The sequence below is a fragment of the Dioscorea cayenensis genome, chromosome 11 (assembly GCF_009730915.1).
Source record: "Dioscorea cayenensis subsp. rotundata cultivar TDr96_F1 chromosome 11, TDr96_F1_v2_PseudoChromosome.rev07_lg8_w22 25.fasta, whole genome shotgun sequence".
NCBI lineage: Eukaryota > Viridiplantae > Streptophyta > Magnoliopsida > Dioscoreales > Dioscoreaceae > Dioscorea > Dioscorea cayenensis.
Genome location: NC_052481.1, coordinates 19,810,961 through 19,829,452, shown reverse-complemented (window position 1 = coordinate 19,829,452; position 18,492 = coordinate 19,810,961). Strand labels below are relative to the sequence as shown.

At 37.0% G+C, this 18,492-nt stretch overlaps 1 protein-coding gene across 1 annotated transcript; it reads left to right on the top strand.

Moving 5' to 3' along the window:
• The first annotated feature begins 6,222 nt into the window (after positions 1-6,222).
• Positions 6,223-11,943, top strand: LOC120272626 (proteasome subunit alpha type-2). The gene is made up of 11 exons (XM_039279496.1): positions 6,223-6,352; positions 6,445-6,521; positions 7,143-7,207; positions 7,545-7,591; positions 8,518-8,593; positions 9,604-9,671; positions 9,870-9,939; positions 10,168-10,253; positions 10,711-10,773; positions 10,852-10,917; positions 11,695-11,943. Exons 1-11 carry the CDS (start codon positions 6,312-6,314, stop codon positions 11,741-11,743), a joined length of 708 nt encoding a protein of 235 aa, XP_039135430.1. The 5' UTR covers positions 6,223-6,311; the 3' UTR covers positions 11,744-11,943.
• Positions 11,944-18,492: the final 6,549 nt, after the last annotated feature.

The following is an 18,492-nucleotide window of genomic DNA, read 5'->3' as shown; positions in this document are numbered from 1 at the left end:
GTCATTTTTATGTGATTATATAATTTAAGATAAACAAATATATATCAACTTGTAATTTTGAATTTATGGACATGTGTTTAAAGATTGTATTGTAATGTATAATTAATTTATTATTATTATTATTTATATTTATATTTAAATTTAATTTGATAATTTGAACAATGGGTAAGAGTACGGGTATGGGGTAGGGTTTACGGATACGGGTATGAGTTTTGGTATACCCTACCCATTGCCATCCCTATCCTCAACCCTCCAGACCCACCATTGCCAACTAGATTGTGTTCAGCTCCTGAACCACCTCCGAAGATGGAGCGCCACTAGAGTCCTCCATACGAGGGTCTAAAAACTCCAGACTACGCCAGATGGCGGAAATTGAGTTCTCCAGCTTCATTCTAGACTCCTCGGCAACTGTAGAGAACTAGGATAATAGCATGAGATCAATTTTCAACATAAGAGCATGTGTAGATAAGATATTAGTGTTAAAGATGCAATCATTCCTAGCAAGCCAAATATTCCATATAATCGATTTCACCACTAAGTCCCCTATATCCCTACAAGTCGGTCTCACTGACGATCTCCAGTCACCCCAAACCGAATGCAAAAACATAAGCAGATTTGGTAAGTGGAGAAGTCTCACAAAGTAATCACACACCTGTCTCATAAAAGAACATTGTAAGAAAAGATGATCTACTGATTCAATCGCAGAATAACACAAGACATAGGTAGCAGTTGGAAGCCGATTACATCTTCTACTTTCTAGGTTTTCAAGAGTAAGGATCTTATTTTTTCCAAGCGAGCCAGTTGAAAATATTTATTTTCTTTGGGCACAAGTTCCGCTAGAAGAACCTCGCAATTGGGCAACGCAACCCACCATCATTTAGGAAATTATAAAATGATTTAATAGAGAAAGTATTGTTCCCTGTAATCCTCCACCATTTCTTATCCTCTAATTCCCCAACAAGCGCCCGTAGTCACACTCTGTAAGTCGAGACATCCACATCTTCTGAGAATGGGGCCTGAGCTAACAGAAAACTCAGATCGCGAGCTGTGCCATTGGGTGACTGAGTCCTTTTGAATTCCTCAGGGCAAAGGAGCATAGGTGCTCGTCCGTTTAGCCAGCGGTTTTCTCAAAAGAGTGTCTCCATCCCCGAGTTAATCCCTTATTAAGACACAACCTCTTAGAGCCAGAAGACAACTTAGTACCCCTCTCCAGAAGAAAGAAATCCTACCCGCGTGCCTAGGAAATATGTTCCAACGAGACACCCCATAATTAAATTGTATAGCATCCGTGCCACACCAAGAGGGTTCCGTCATAAATTTCCACCACCACTTTCCCAATAATGCTTGGTTGAAGTTATACAATTCTAAAATTCACAAGCCCCTTGGTCCCGAGAATGACAGAGGTTTGTCCAACCGACCAATCTATTACTCGGATGGTTAATGTCCGGCCCTGACCACGAGAAGTCTCTTCTAATCCAGTTGGTCTCCTTGATGACCCAATAAGGTAACCTAAACAAGGACATCCAATGTGTTGGAAGCGCAAAGAGGACAGAGTTCACCAGCGTGAGCAGACCACCTAATGATAAGTGTTGTTTACTTGGCCCCTCCCACTTTCCATGAGGACAACCTCCTTCTAATTTTTAATGTGAGCCCCTCCCAGTCTTGTTTACTTGGCCTTCTCCCAGAGATCAGAATACCTAGATATGTGACTGGGAGCATGCCCCTCTCACAACTTAACGTTTTTGTAGCATCCAGATTGAGGAGCACACCCAATGTAGAAGAGTATAAGCACATTTTTGAGAAGTTAGTTGCTAAGCTAGTTATCCCTTCAACACATATACAAAATAAGCTTTACGATCCTCAAATCTTCGAGTCTTCCCGTGGTTATAACCAGTAGATTATCAGCATAGTAAAGATTACATTTACTTCCAAGCCCCCTCTAAAGACACACCAACTAAGACCTTAGACCGCAGCGCATGGGAGAATATTATTCATAAAACATCCGTTACCAACACAAACAATATAATGATAACAGATCCCCTTAACATAGCCCACTTTGATATCGCACATAACCATTTGGCGAGCCATTTATCGGAATGGAAGCCGTAGAAGAAAACAATATACACTTGATCCACCCAATCAAACGATCCCCAAAGCCCCTGGCTTTCAGCATGTCAAAGAGAAAGTCCCAATCTACACGATCAAAAGCCTTGGAGAAATCAACTTTCAAAATGTGCCGTGGTAACCGGCACTTGTGGATAATGAGAATCAGTTCCTCAGCAGTTGTTATAATATCCAGTACGCAGCATCTTTTTAGGAAAGCAGATTATTTATTGTCCATAAGAGAGTTCATCACCTTGCTCAGACACCATGCCAACAGTTTAGAAATAATTTTTAAGGAGGAATTTATCAAACTGATGGGTCTATAATCCCCCGGGGACTCAGGCGTTTCCATTTTAGGAATAAGGGCAATGCTATCCAAGTTATTCTTCTCTAAGTTGGCTCTTTGCCAGAAAAAATTCTCACAAAGCCAAAGTAGGTCAGAATTAATCGTATCCCAGAACTGTGTAAAGAATTGTATTGGAAATCCATCTGGTCTCGGGGCTTTTTCACCCCAAGTCAAAAACTTCTCTTTTAACTTTCTCTAACAAGAAAGGACATTCCAGAATAGTCAGATCAATTGGAGTCTTGTTTTGATAGAGCTTCTAAAAGTCAACCCGGAGTCTGGTGGGGAGCTTATAACCAAACTGTCGATTAAAATGGGCGGTGAAAACTCTGCCAATTTCACGAGAATCCACAATCGTGGCATTCTCCTGATTAAGAGATTGAATGAAATTGCAATTCTTACAACCATTGGCAGCAGCATGAAAGAATTTTGTGTTTTCATCCCCATCTTTTAACCAATGTATCCTAGACCTTTGCTTCCAGTAGACCTCTTCTTGCTTATGAATTTCCTTTAACTTTTATAGTAAATCCTGCTCCTCCCGAGCCTCCACAAAGGTTGGACATCTAAACTCCTTAGCAATGTCTAGAGCCTCATCATCCTGCAGCAAGGCTAGTTTTTAAGTTTAAAAGACCCGAAGTTAAACTTAGCCCACTGACGCAGGTGTACCCAAACCCCAGCAATCTTTTTGGAGAAGATAAAGGTGCTACACCCAATAAGTGTTAGCTTGTCCACCACTGGTGCACAAGCTCCTAAAACCCCTCTACAGTGGACCACGCCAGTTCATAGCAGAAAGGTCTTGGTCCAGAAGAATGGTTACCAACTTCAAGACGAATCGGCACATGATCAGACCCGAGTCTAGGAAGACTCATCTGAATCACTCTATGAAAGTGGTCCAACCAATCATTATTAACCAGGAAACGGTCTAGTTTGACCCAAATCGGATTTTCTTGCCCATTAGTCCATGTAAATCTTTTACCCACCGAAGGTGGCTCCTGTAAACCCAAATCATGCATAAAGGCATTGGCAATTTGCACATTAGACCAATCGAAATAAGCGTCAGCTTTAGAACTCGTACCTTTAGCACCGTTACCCCCAGCCATTTTCTTTTAGGTCGACTTGGGTGGCTTTGCCAGGTACCCCGCCTCCTAATTGAACCGAGATGATGTTTTTTTTTTTGCCGTTTACTTTTTTTTGGTTCCTAGTGCTTGCCCAGATGCCAAAGACTCATTTCCTCCATGAAGATCTGTCATAAGCTCTCTGAGATTCTTCTCCAATTATAACATCAACTCATCTAATTCAATGTCAATGTTAGGCGACAAAACATCTGTCGATCGGGCATTGGTTCCTTCCCCCTCATTCGTCACATCAACACCATTGTTACCACCTGCATCAGAAAGGACAATTCTCGAAACTAAGGCCTAAACCCCCACCAAGAATTGCCACTTAAAACCATATGGGGTTGCCAAGGCAGGTATAGCAGACATATCTCTGAAATTTAACCTCTCAAATCTTGAGGATGGAGACCTCAAACCCCCCTCCTGATGTCCCAAAGACAATTTAGAGCCCGAAGTCTCCATTATTGAATCCACAAATGGCCCATGACCCTCATCCGACCCATGTTCAGAGGCTAAGTCCATCACAAGCCCAAGCGATGGAGACCGGCCCACCTGTTGGCCCACTTCATAAATTAACAAAGGATCAATTAAGTCCATCCAGTTATTAGGTTGCAAGTTATGGCCTAGATCTAAATTAAGCCCAACATCCAAGGTAATTGGATCTTCAATGCACACTCCCCTCTTACAAGGCACCTTAACATGTGCTATCAGCTCCTCTTTCAAGACCCTAGGAGAAAACAAAGTTATTTCACAATCTTGTTCCAGTAGGACAGTTGATCTCTCACTAATCCCCATAGTTGACACCTTAACCTGATCCCTTATCTCCTTAATGTGTGCCTTTCCAGCCTCGGACAACACCCGCTTGCCATGTGTCCCATCCTTAACATGGTCCAGTGCTTTTGGTGGATGAGCACGCCAATACTCGACATGTCGCTCCTTTGTACCCTGCGACATCAACCACCTTGCACGATCAGACAGTCTTCACTCGGGTGACCGAGCCATCTCACGACCCTCAGTCCACCCCTGAGCACTGAATAGACCACCAGTCCAATGTGCTAATTCCCACTTGGTGAGGGAGTCACACATCGGCGCCACTGTGGGAGCTAGGCTATACCACCGGTGACAACCCCTTGAAAACCAAGTTAGTCGCTCCTCTCTTCAGCACCACCTCCAAGCTATCCTTCTCGGCGAGCCTCGCCGGGGTACCTCTACCTCGCCTTGCACCGAAGTGGGAGCAAGGATCCACCACCATCTTAGATTTAGAACTATATGCTACCTCCGGAGCCTGCAAGTTCTCTTTCTCCAATAGCACCTTCACCACAGACCCCTCTCCATCATCACCCTTCTTCTCCGCTAGAGCATATCGGCCCAGCTCACGATGATAAATCGGGAAAACCCCTTGATCCCTTGTAAATAGCACCTGGTACTTGAGCACCCCCAAGCTGAAGTCTAACTCCAATGGCAGTGAAACTCTAACTCAATGTCTAACTAATGCTGAAATGAACTGCTTACAGGGTAGCTCCGCCTGTGACAACGTGACCAGCTCTTCCACCAAAAAGAGAACCTCCGAGATGATGGACTAACACCAGGCGTGCAAAAGGTAAGTTCCCATCGCCCCCAATTCCGCCAACCATGGAGAAAGTTTTTTTAGCACACAAGGACAATCCTTGGCCAACGTCTTGAAGGAGACCATCTTGTAAATTTCCTTAACCTCCTCCCTATTCGTCATCGGCAATAGATAGGTGCAATCATTCAGAGGTGTGATGGGCCCAACAAGATCTCTGTTGATGATTGAAGGAATGTCAATGAGTAAATCGGATCGTTGGCAAACCTTTCTTCAAGATATAACACAACCACCTTTGCTAGCTCTTCTCTCAATTCCCTGGACTTTGGAGACAACGAGATCAATAGAGAAGATTTGTAGATCTTGTGAACCCTCGAGACATCTTGCTTCGATCCCTTCTCTCTAATTTCAGGTTGCACTGGGGAGCTCGATTGCTGGTCCACATGTTTTGAACGGACATGCAACCTCTTCCGGTGAGGACTCCGCCTCAGCTCCACCGAACATCGAGTTGCCATATGGCCAACACAAGCACATCTTAAACACACTATTTGATGCCGACACTCCGCCGTCTTGTGTGTAGTTCTGAAGCAACGTCCACACGAGTTTTCCTACGGAGAGTGCGGCCGCTTAGCACCTGACAGCTTGACTTGGTTTGAAGAGTTGTTGAAGAAGAAGAACATGCCACCTGAGCATAAGATAAAACCATCTTTCTCTGCCATGAACCCCCTGTCACTGAAGCACCAGACTGTTGAGATGAGGAAGCCTCATCGCCACCTCAACCACTATTGCTGGAATCTCCCTAAAGGCTTCGCAGGAGACTCATCCCACCCTATTTAAATTAAATAATTATATATATATATATATATATCAGATTACCTTAAATCCCAAAAAATTAAAATAAACAATAAAAAACCATAAAAATGAGACAAGCCATAGCTCGGATCCGGGTACACCCAAACAGACCCGACCCGCTAAGAAAAAGACACGCGTCATCACTCCATTCGTTTTTCTTTACGCACCGTGTTTGGTAAGCACAGGCATCTATTTCGTTCCTCCGCCCAAAACTTTTCTTGCGAAAGGGGTCGCTTCTTCGATTCATAGATCGTTTCTAAACCCTCGCTCTCGTTCTTCGACCACTCTCGAGCTCGATCCCTGCCGAGCGATCTCCTCACGCAGAGCTGCATCAATGGGTGATAGCCAGTACTCCTTCTCCCTCACCACTTTCAGGTACTCTTCTCATCGATCCTCCTTCTCCCTTCTCGCTTCTCAGCTTTGAAGCCTCGATCTTTCTGTCGTTGATGTCTTGATCCATTGTGCAGCCCTTCGGGGAAGCTTGTACAGATCGAGCACGCTCTAATGGCTGTTGGATCCGGCCAAACGTCACTCGGAATCAAAGGTAATCACTCTGCATATGGTGTTGGTGTTGTACCCTCTGAATTTTTTTGCAATTGATTGGTGTGCCTTTGTTTTTTATCCTGCGATTTTGAAGTAAGTTGTTGATATTCATTTTTGTTTACTTTGTTTGTTTTGATGATTCTTGGAGATAGATCATTATGTAATTACTTGAGAAATTTGCTGAAGAGTTGAAAAAAATTCAGCATTAGTTCACCAAAAATGCATTAAGTTTAGTATGGAATCATCATGGTTTGCTTTCACAGGAAGAGCCATTTGTTTCTATGATACTGACATTTAGTAAGACATTAGTTGTTCTCTTGATGAATGTGTTGCATGAGAAAAGTAAAAAAATCTGTTTGTAAGATGAAGGATAATGGCACAAAACTTTCTGCTGACCCCGCCTTGCCATTTTTAGTGAAAATACCTACAGTTGCTCTGCTTCTGTGTGGGAAAATTCCATATTAAACTGCTTGAGTAAGTTCATGTTAATTTTTTTATGTTACTGTGTGAGTTATGTGCTGCTTGTTGATGCCTTTTATCAGATTTATCGTCCTTTTCCTTGTCATAGCTGTTTTTATTCCATTTTCTAATGCACCATTATACATATTTATCTTGACTGCAGCTGCAAATGGAGTTGTTATTGCAACTGAGAAGAAATTGCCCTCTATCTTAGTGGATGAGACATCCGTAAGCCTATGTTTGATATTTTTACTATGTTTTAATGATGCCCTTTCTATTGTTGCTTTAACTTAATATGAATATCAAGCAGATTTTTTTTAGAGCATGTACTTTCTCATACTCTGCAATACATGCATTCACTATGTGAACTTGATCAGTGGCTCATTGTCCTCACTGAGTTGTTTCTCTTATTATATTTGAGCAAACAATGGCTAGCCATTTCAAGTTAATTCTTGAGATTGAACATTGCCATTCTGAAACATCTATTTGCATTATAATTTGATTTTATGCATGCTGCCCTTGGGAAAATGGGCAAACTTCATGTTAATATTTTATCTAATTTCAGGTGCAAAAGATTCAGCTGATGACAACGAACATTGGTGTTGTTTACAGGTTTGCTTTTAATACTCAAGAGCCATTTAAATTTGGTATTTGGAGATTTCATAGCTGTCTACTTTTAATAATGCCTGCGTGAATATATTAATAATGTAATAAGCATGTAGCTTCTCTAACTGTTACAATCACTTATTTTTGGATTTTAAATCAGATAAGGTTTTATTGTTGTTTCTTCTTTATCTTGGCACAAACAAAAAAATTCTTGAAAATTTCATAAAGTTAAAATTTCAGTTATAAATTTTATAACTTTTCATTGTGCTTTCTAATTCGAGTGCTCTCTGTTGTTTTTTGAGTTTAACTATTATTTCACATGGTCAGTACATTTTGTGTGATTTCATCACAGAAATACTTGGACGTAATGCATGTGAAAAGATATTAACCGAAAATGATCCCTTAAGAGAACCTGCAGGGTCCAATGATAAAAGGGATTTCTTGTGCAACATGAGAAATGGTTTCCACACATGCTAAATCTCATCAACTGTGTGAAGGCAAAAAATGTGAATTTGTACTGTATTAAATACGGATGATATGCCATGTTTGGTGTACATATCAACCTCAGCTTACAGCTTATTAATCAAATTATTCTTGAAATTTGGTAAAGTTGGTCAGTTTACATTTCTGATTGTATATCAGGTATACATTTCCATGTCAATGTGAACATACTCTTAGCAAAGCCCACTTTAAACACATGTCACTTATAAACTCTCTTGTAGTACCTTCACTTTCAATAAACATTGCAGAAACGTTTGAACATGCACTCTCTGCAGTTTGTTATTCGCAGCCCCTCTACATTAGCTTCTAATATTCACAAACCCGCTGCATTAGCTTCTTATTGCAGTCTCTATCCAGTCATGCGGAGAATGATCATCTTATACTAATAAGCTTGGTTCTTCTTTGGTTTTTCTTTGGGTTCTTCTTTGTAGTGGAATGGGTCCAGATTCTCGAGTTCTCGTAAGGAAAAGCAGAAAACAAGCACAACAGTATTACCGTCTGTATAAGGTACAACTTTATGTAACAGTTACTAAATTGTTAGTCTGATTGTAGGATCTTATGATTTTTTATCCCATGTGCAGCAAATGGCTCACATCCTATGTGGAGTCTTTTTCTTATATACTTGAAGCAGTACATCAATCAAAATTGTAGAACTGCATGGATTTTGATCTTTACAATTCTACATGTTTCTACATATTCCTTATTCTATGTCTTGTTTCATACTAAATAACTAGCCTCCACTTGGGTTGATGCAGTATAGAGGAGAATAAAATAACAGAAAATCATTAGGGAAGAAAGGAAAAATTTATATGCTGGATTCCATTCTAGTTCTGTTTTTTCATTAAGAACTAGTTTACATTGGTGTCTTACATAGTTATCTAGATATGCTACTACATTGGCGATTTGGGGTAGTAAAATTAATTTTATAAAAGCACCTCTGTAGAATATGATTTTGGAGATTTCTATATCTTATCATTTTGACTTCTGAGTAAATGTTAAAAGGCTCATGAACAACACTCCAGAATCTGAACATATTGTGTCCCCTGGCAACAACTCTAAATGCAAGTTATTTTCAGTATTATCACAAATTTTAATTTATTTGAAGTTTGTAAAATCTTTCCTTTTTTGATTTGATCCTAGGTCGTCCCAAATTTATTATTTTACAGATATCTGTCTTAGTTGGACTTGCTTTAGTAGCTTTAGAGCATCACTATATGACTTCTCTGAGAGATGAGGTTTCGATAGTATTTGCATATTGTGAATCTCAGCCAGCTACTTTATTTGTAGTTATGCGCTTTGTAAGCTATCTTCATGTATTAATGTGTCTGTACATTAGATCATCTACTGTGCATGCAAGACTACAGTGTTTCATGCAACCTTTATTTGGCTTCATATTGGTGCTTGTTTGTGAAGTTCTTATCTTTTGTACAAATTGATAAGGTGAAGTGCTATATTCTCTTTCATATTTTTTGGAGCTGATAGCCTTATTTTTAATGTTTTTTAAATCATCATTTCAGGAGACTATTCCTGTAACACAACTTGTAAGAGAAACTGCAACTGTTATGCAAGAGTTCACTCAATCTGGGTATTCTCATGCTCTTAAAATTTCTTTTTCTCTTTCAGCAATTGCCCAAAAAGAAAAAAAAAGTAAGCAACAGAAGAAAAGAAAGAAGCAAAAAGAATTTTTCTTATTGCTTATGATTCCATTAAGAGAGCGACAGAAATAAACTTTTTTCCAGGTTGCTGAACTGTTATATTTGACACCTTATTCTTTTTTCCTTAGTGGTGTGAGGCCATTTGGAGTTTCCCTACTTGTTGCTGGCTATGATGATAATGGTCCACAACTTTATCAGGTATTCGACAAAGTTTAGTGCCAGATGTTTGTAAGCAAGTTTGGATTGGTTTTTATTGCTATGAAAAACCTAGATTTCATCTCATTCTTTTCTTGGTATACCTATGTTGTACGGGTTTTTCTGCTGTAAATCATACTCTTTTTTGTTGCAGCCGTTAAGATTTGCAGGATATGATTTTTTTGGCACCTCTCACATACATTTTTGTCTCTTGAAAAATTTTCTTTTTAGGTTGACCCATCAGGTTCATACTTCTCATGGAAAGCATCTGCTATGGGGAAGAATGTTTCTAATGCAAAGACTTTCCTTGAGAAGAGGTACAAAATTAGTTGCAAGGCTACTATCAAATGATGTTTTGTATAGAACAATCCTTAATAATTATTTGAATAGATTCCTTTTATTTTCTGAAAGTTCTGTTGATATTCAAAGTACCATTGATAAGTTTTGAATATATATGAATATTGTGTGGTTATTTTGCCCACTTACAACAATATCAGGCAGTAGGAAAAATGACTGATGTGTTTTTATAACTCTTACTTTATCTGCTCAGAATACCTCAAATTAGTCATCCGTTAGCATGAAATATATTATTCTTCTTTGTTAAGCATTGTTTGTAGATAAATTCTAGCAAGTATCTAGTTTTCTCCATAAACTATCTTGACAGTGTATTGCTCTTCCAGGCAGGGTGTTGACCGTAGTTCTTTTTCTTTTTCAGGTGTTATTTGTGTTACTTCATTACCTTTGGTTAACTCTTAATTATTTCTTTGTTTGTAGGTACACTGATGATATGGAACTTGATGATGCTGTTCACACTGCCATTTTGACTTTGAAAGAAGGGTATTAGACTGCTCAACTTACCTTGATTACATAAAGCTATATTGGTGACTTTTTAATAAGTATTGTTTTAAACAATAGGTTTGAGGGCCAAATTTCAGGCAAGAACATTGAGATTGGCATAATTGGTGCTGACAGAAAATTTAGGTATGCTTCTTAGTTCCGCACATGCTTTGTCACATTATTTTCATTATATTTGCTATATTTGTGCGTGTTTGTCATGTATTTAGATCTTACTTCCATCACAAGCCACAACAGAGTAAATATATCACAGATAAATTAATTCAGGTTAAATCAGAAAATTTTTAAAATTATTTTACATACCTGGTGCCCAGTAATTCATAAATAATCAGAATTTGCTTCGTTAATGCGATAAAGTTAGTTGTTAAGTTCATGGTAAAATTTGAAGACACTCTGCATCTTGGTGCAATTTTAAAATACTTGGTTGCTTCTCATTTCCGCTAACATCGAAATTTCAGCACTTTCTCATATCATGCCACACCTTTTTCTTGTTCTGAAGTTCTGAACTTTCAAGTGTTCCTCAATTTTCAGTTTTGCCTCTGCACACTCTGTTTTCTTTTTGAGCAGGAATGTTGTGGCATCCTAGTTTGACTAGATGGAAAGAAATTATTATATCTTTAATAAAGTTTTTAGTTTTATTTTTGTTTTTTATTTTATTTTTTAGGTTCCAGATTAACTTTATAAATGATGCTGGAGGCAAATCTCAGGGTTTTTTTTTATGTTTATTTTTTATTTTTAAATCTAATGATCAATGTATACCAAATGCATTTGCATAAATTCTTGAAATGCGGACCCTGAGAATTAAGTACGGTTAAGGTTTTAGGATTTTGCTACTTGCAGGATGAACATTTGCATTTGCACCAAAAGTTAACTGATGAATTCATCTTTCCTCAATTGTTGCAGGGTACTGACACCGGCTGAAATTGATGACTACCTAGCCGAAGTGGAGTGATGCCCTTATAACATTTTATGATTTCATTCTTCTTTTGCTCCGCAAGTGATTTTGCAACTGTTTTCGGTTGGCATGATATCTAGTTATCTGGAAGTTCATTGCCTGTAATGGCTGGCTCTTCAATTCATCACAACTAGCATTTGAGCCTCACTGTTTAACTTTTAAGTACAATGAAACTAACAGTGCTATCATCTTTATTTCTTTGTGTTTTATTCAAGAACATCCTGTCAGTACAATTATTAATCTGAATGAATTTTATTTGGATATATCAAAGAAAGGTTCTTAAGCTATAAATCATCACTTTGAATTTTTATTTTTTTATATTAAAAAGGAAATATATATATATATATATACATATGTATAATCTTTAATAAATATCTTCTAAGCAGGCGCCAATCAATCATATTCATATGTTTGATCAAATAGTTAATCTTGAATAAATTTATCCCAAACTGATTAAGTATAAATAATAAAAATTAATTTGATTAATCAAAATCAAATTTCAAGTAGACGTCATGCATAATTAAATCACTCAAATTGATGTCGTATACAATTTTGAATTACTACTTTTTTTTAAGTAGACATTAATTGATTAAATATTTGATTGCTAAATAGGTAATCTGGAAAGTATAGCCAGCATGAAAATATATAGTGAATGATACTCATTTTACATGAAATAACCATAACTTATTTACTTCTCTAGGGTTACATGATAAGATGATTTATCATTGTGGAATTATAGTCTCTGATATATCATCCTAGATATATGTGACAGGTTTTCATTGCACTGTGTGTTAACTTAAAAAGTCATTAAGTCACTATAACTAGTGCATCTCAATATTTGCTTATTTCTTTGAAGACGCCTATCACCTTTGTTGGAGAAAAACAAAATATGTATGATCAAGGTATATTTTCAATTCATTCTTCTTAGTATTTGAGTCTGCTTGTTTAATTTAACTATGTTGATGAAGTGCTGCTCTTTTGCTTTGAGGGTAGGGATGCAAGTGGGGCGGGAATGGGATCCCCCATGGAGCAGGGATTCTCCTACCTCCAAATTTTCCGTGGGGGAGAAATTCGCTTCACTCACTCCCCCACGGGGATCCCCACTGGGTAGAAAAATCCCCGCCCCGCCAATTTTTTTATTACATAAATTCTAAATAATTTAAATTTCATGATATAAAAACTTTAATTCCAAACTTGATAACATAACACTAAATTATATTGTTTTAAACTAGTTTTTATTATCTTATCTCATAATATATAATAAAATTAATTTTTTAAAAATAATTTATTTTAAAAGTTGATAAAAGTTATATAATATTAATTTTATCTTATTTTTTTTTATCGAAAATAAAAAATTTTCATTAAAATTTTTTTAAAATATTTTCATATAATTATATTTGCACATTACACAGGAGTAACACTAGTTTTACTATGAGAAATGCTCTCCCTATATACATGCCCTCTCCTCGTCTCACGGGGCTGGGATGGATTTTCACCCGTTCCCTACCCTACGGGAGGGTTATTTTGGGAAATCTCCTCCCTGTCAGAGTGGATCCTTGTGGGGATTAGAGATTTTTTGTCCCATTTACATCCCTATTTGAGGGGTTTAAATGAAGAGGAATGTAAAAGTGAGATTTGTTTTAAAATAGTTGGGAATAGTGGAATACTGGCAATTTTAATGGTTTGGGTATCCATTTGAAAGTTTTTTTTTTAATTTTAATTTTTTTAAATAGGCAAACTACTTTGAGTTAGGAACCACACACCTTCACATGGGACTCGTCATCTGTACCCACCAAAAAAAAAACTTAACCATGCTTTGAATTATATATATTTGAATGGGGAGAACTTATATGAAGTTCTTTATGTCCATTTCATGTAGTGCCCAATTATATACTGATACATGCCCCATATGTAGCCCATTTGTTTTTTATTTTTTCTCCCCTTAACTCAAGTTGGCCTCCGTTAACTTTGAAGATAAAAATACTATATGAAATTATGAAGTTGCTCAAATCATAGATATTTAACTAAAATTAGGCTAAACTGAATAAATGACATTTAATTGTGACAAATATTTAACTAAAATTAGGCTAAACAGAATAGTTTGGACAATTAACTAGAATTACAACCACAAAATCAACAAAGGTCTTCCATGATGTTCCAAAACAAGAAATAAAAGATTTGTTCATCACAATTAATCCTAACACTCCCAACCATTACATCATAACAATAAACAAAATCATGAGATAACAAGCAAAACTCATTATATATTTCATGACAATATCATTCAGTTTTGTTTTTTCTTAACACATCTAATCTTCAGTTAAATCCATCTCATCTTCGATAAGTATTCCCTTTGAAGCAGAATTTCTTGATATAGGTATGACAACTTCTATATTGGATATTTGGATATGTTGGGCAGTTGGTTTTATCAACTGAGAGGTCACACATGAAGATGACACCTACAACAAAACAAGAACAAAGTTTAGCACATCCTATTTGTTTGGAAAATCAGAAACAATACCGGACATAAACTTGTAGGTAATTTCTTTTGATATCATATACATTCTGCTTGAATTTAATAAAATATTTCTGAATAAATGTGACCAACTCACAATCTCTATCCTTTATTTCTAATACCTCTACATTATGCTGCAATGAAGATAATCAAAACTAACTAATTCATCAAATAACTAAAGTGAATTATATATGAAAGAAAGGTTGACCTTGGTCAAGATCATTATAACCTACAAAAACAACAAAAAAAAATCCAGCACCACAGAACTGTTGTATCATTCCCCTTGATTATTCCCAATTTAATTTTTATTGTTTCCACAACCAACAAAAATGCATCTAATGAGATTCTAAACCATAATCTTTGTTAGAAGTTCCAGCTTATAAGAACAAACATTGGGATTTATTCATCAAACTCAAGTTATAATTCATGCTTTATCAGAGGACCACCATGCAGAGAAAAAGTAAGAAGGACAATTAAATTGTAATGCCTTGTGATCATTATAAAGCACAATTAAATTGTTTAGCAAAATTAACACAAAAGCTAAAAATGCCAAAAAAAAATTATTACCTCCAAGGTGCTCACTGAAGCAATAATTGGAATGTTATCTTTAGATAATGGAATAGTTGGCGAAGCACTCCTTGCTACAGCTGCTTGGTTTTTTCTTGTTTTTTTTCCCTTTCTCAAGGAAACTTTTTTTTTCTTCGACCTTTGACAGAAGCTACAGCAAGATTTCTCTTAATACATTTTGCCTTACAAGCATCTAAAACACCTTTTGAGATCTCATTTTGCTCACTTGTAAAAGCATCATTATTGTCAACACTTTGAGAAGAATTCATAGCCATAGAGTTGAAATATCCATCATCTACATTTTTATCAGCTTTAGTGAAAATTTTTTCCAATTCAAGGCTTAACTAACCATCTTTCTTGCAAAAAAGATAGATGCATCCTCAGATTCAGCTGCTCTACTTGCCACTGTAACTACGCTGCGACTTAAATCCTTGGATCGGTTTGAAACAACCTGTCTAGGATCTTCTTTCACAATTCTCCCTTTATAGTCCACCACACACCCTTCACGAACATTTTTTGTCCATCTATTTAACATATATTGAGAAGGAACTACCTTTATATTCCAAATATCAAGAACTTTTAGAGCATGACTGCACAAATATCCAACAAACTCAAAAGACATGCAACGACAACCAATTCTTTTACTTTTTGAATCAAAAGTAACCTTATGTTCTCTTTGCATCTCATACACACAAACCTTGTATTCATACAAAGGTGGACTTTCAATGCATGTTTAAACTGCTATCCCCAAGGACTTCTCATATTCTTGCTGAAATAAATCAAAGATTTTAGATGTATATATATCTCTAGCATTTCTCAAGATAGGAACATTCATCTTCAATGTTGGTTTAAGTCAACTCATCTCATAATTAAATTCCAACTCTTGGTATCTCACATCATCTAATAATTTTTCAAACCTTGTAAAGAATTCCAATTGAATCTAGGCTTCACATAACATTTCATGCGACTGTTGAAACTTTCATATAACTGAGTGTTCTAATACCTGCTGAACAAGTGTGCCTACCACAAACCATTGCCCATTTCCTTCTTTCTTGAAATGTATCCAAACACCATTTGTTATCTTGGAGCTTGTGTTTTTCAAGTAAAGAGTTCCACGAATGAATAAAATCTTCCTCGTACTCAAAATCATGCATGCAACCTTTGAACTCTACACCAAACTTATTTGACCCTTTAAAAGTATGCCCAAGATGTTTGAGAGCATTTTGGAATAAATACCATGAACATATTCGATGATAAGTTTCAGGAAATACCTTTGCTATTGCCTTAGCCATGGTTGCATCTTGATCTGTAAATATGGTTATTGGTTTCTTTCCTTTCATAACCTCAAGAAAAGTTGTCAATAACCATTCAAAAGAAGCTGTCGTTTCATTATAAAGCAATGCCAAACCAAAAACAACAATTTCCTTGTGATGATTAACCCCAATTATTTGAGCACAAGGACGATTAACATTGTTGATTATATAAGTGGTGTTAAAACAAACTACATCACCAAACAATGCATAGTCTATCACCATCTTTGGATCAGCCCAAAAAATATTAACAATCTGGCATTCAGCATCATATTACAGTAAGTAGAAAAAATGATGGATTATCCGATTTTTCTTTTCAAGATAATGAATAAGTGTGTATGCTTCTCCTTCTCGCATCTCTCTCATTCTCTTTGATTGCAAATGATTGCCAATATCCTTGAGTGTGAAACCCTAGATTCTCCCTCCCTCAACTCGCTCACTCATAAAATAAAAATTAACTTTTTGCCGAATCGAAATTCTTTTGCAATTTCTGCTTTAGCTACATAGGCAATGTATCTTCCTTTGTGATGGTAATTTGTGTACCTGCTGCGAGGGGTCACAACCAGTGAGTTATGTTGTCCTTCAAAAATGTAACATAATATTTTTCATTTTTCTTGATGTCCAATAATCATCTGAGCATTAACCAACTCTCAAATCCTTTCGATTTTTCCTTCACATTCAACTTGCTTCTTAAAACCTTCAAGTGAAACAACAAAACTTTCTGAGATGAAGTGTTGTTCCATCAACTTTACTTTTATTTGCCCAACTTTTTTGAATGCTAAATCCAATATAATCAGCATACATGTTATAATACATGTATGCTGCTTCCTCTGTTTCAAAGTTCATACCCACATATGGAGTTAAATTTTTATAGCACTCTGCAATTTACAAGGATACCATTGCTCCAATCAATCAAGTTTTTCAGAAACTACTAGAAAATTAATTTGAGGGCACAAAATAGTGCTGAAAGGACTCCCAAGATGCATCATTTTTCCATTTAAAAAGTAAAAATTCAACGAGAACACACAGGAACAAGAACTTGAATAGAAGAGATGTCAGATTTGGTGCAAATCAAGGCTGGTGTAATTATTGAAATCTCCTTAACACACTTTTTGAAAGCTCGAAAGTTGTAGCACATCAAGCAAAGAGAATGTCCGGATTATTACAACTAAAAACAATAATAGAAAGTAAAACCAAATAAGTATGAGAAAGAATGAAGATATCCATCTACAAGCGGATGACCAATATAAGACAATAAAACAAAGAGAAGGGAGTTTCCAATACCTTGATATCAACAACCCAATGTCCCCAAAATCTAAGCTTACTTTTCAGCAATTGATGTGAGAATCCTTTCTTTATTCCTTACCCACCAACTAGACGCACGAATAATCGAGAAAGATGGCACCTTTCACAAAATCGGCATTAGCCAAAGAGCGAGTTGTGAAGGAGGAAGAAGATGAGCACACACAGAAAACAAAGGTGGAACAATGGTTGAAGGCACACAGAGCACAAAGGCGGTCCCAGTCCAAAGTAGGCTCGAAGCTTGGAGACAACTTCGTAGCGCCTAATATAGTGAATGGTGGGCGAAAAGAAAAGCTTTGGAGTTGACGGAGGCCGGCTTGAGTTAGCAGAGAGAAAAGAGAATAAAGCAAATATGAGCTCGCATGGGACATGTGTCCAGTATATGAGCCTAGGCTACATGAAATGCCACGCAAAGCACTTCATGTAAGTTCTCCCCTTTGAATAAACTGCAGCTAACATGGGAGCTATATATTTATAAAGTTGATAAACAACAAAGTAAAAGATAAATGGTATGGAGTACACTAATTACATCATTTGATTGACCTCTAGGCAACCTATTGTCTGTCTGCAGGAGAAATGAGGAGGTATTTATCATCCTATGAAACTCTCAGGGAGGGAGATCAGAGAAGGTGTGTGGGGAATATGAGGAGGATCAGTTTTGAGACCTCCTCAGTCACAACCACTTTGGTAGTTCCACCCACGTTAGCTGGTCACAGTTCCTAAAGAATAGGCTCGAGCTGGGGCACCAGTGTGACCGATAGTACATGGCTGAGTACGGTTTTTAAAACGGAGCTGAACTCGAGGCGTTTGATCATGGCGGTATGATTGCTCGTTGGGCTAATCCAGGGTTCTAAAAGCAAGAAAGGTATGTCTTAACAGTGGATTATACTAATGGCAATCAATTATTATTTTTTCACCTAAAGTAGAAATTTTTTAAATAAATTTAATTTATTCAAAATTAGAAAAATGCTGAAAACTAATGAAATGTCACTTTCTTGCTCAATTATTATATCTCCCTGTTTCAACTAAGCAAATGAGAGCAATACGTAACT

Excerpts from the sequence above, each read along its gene's own strand:
- LOC120272626 (XM_039279496.1), top strand. The coding sequence starts at position 6,312 with ATGGGTGATAGCCAGTACTCCTTCTCCCTCACCACTTTCAG. Across the intron at positions 7,592-8,517 it reads AACATTGGTGTTGTTTACAG|TGGAATGGGTCCAGATTCTC; the intron begins GTTTGCTTTTAA and ends TCTTCTTTGTAG. Across the intron at positions 9,672-9,869 it reads CAAGAGTTCACTCAATCTGG|TGGTGTGAGGCCATTTGGAG; the intron begins GTATTCTCATGC and ends TTTTTTCCTTAG.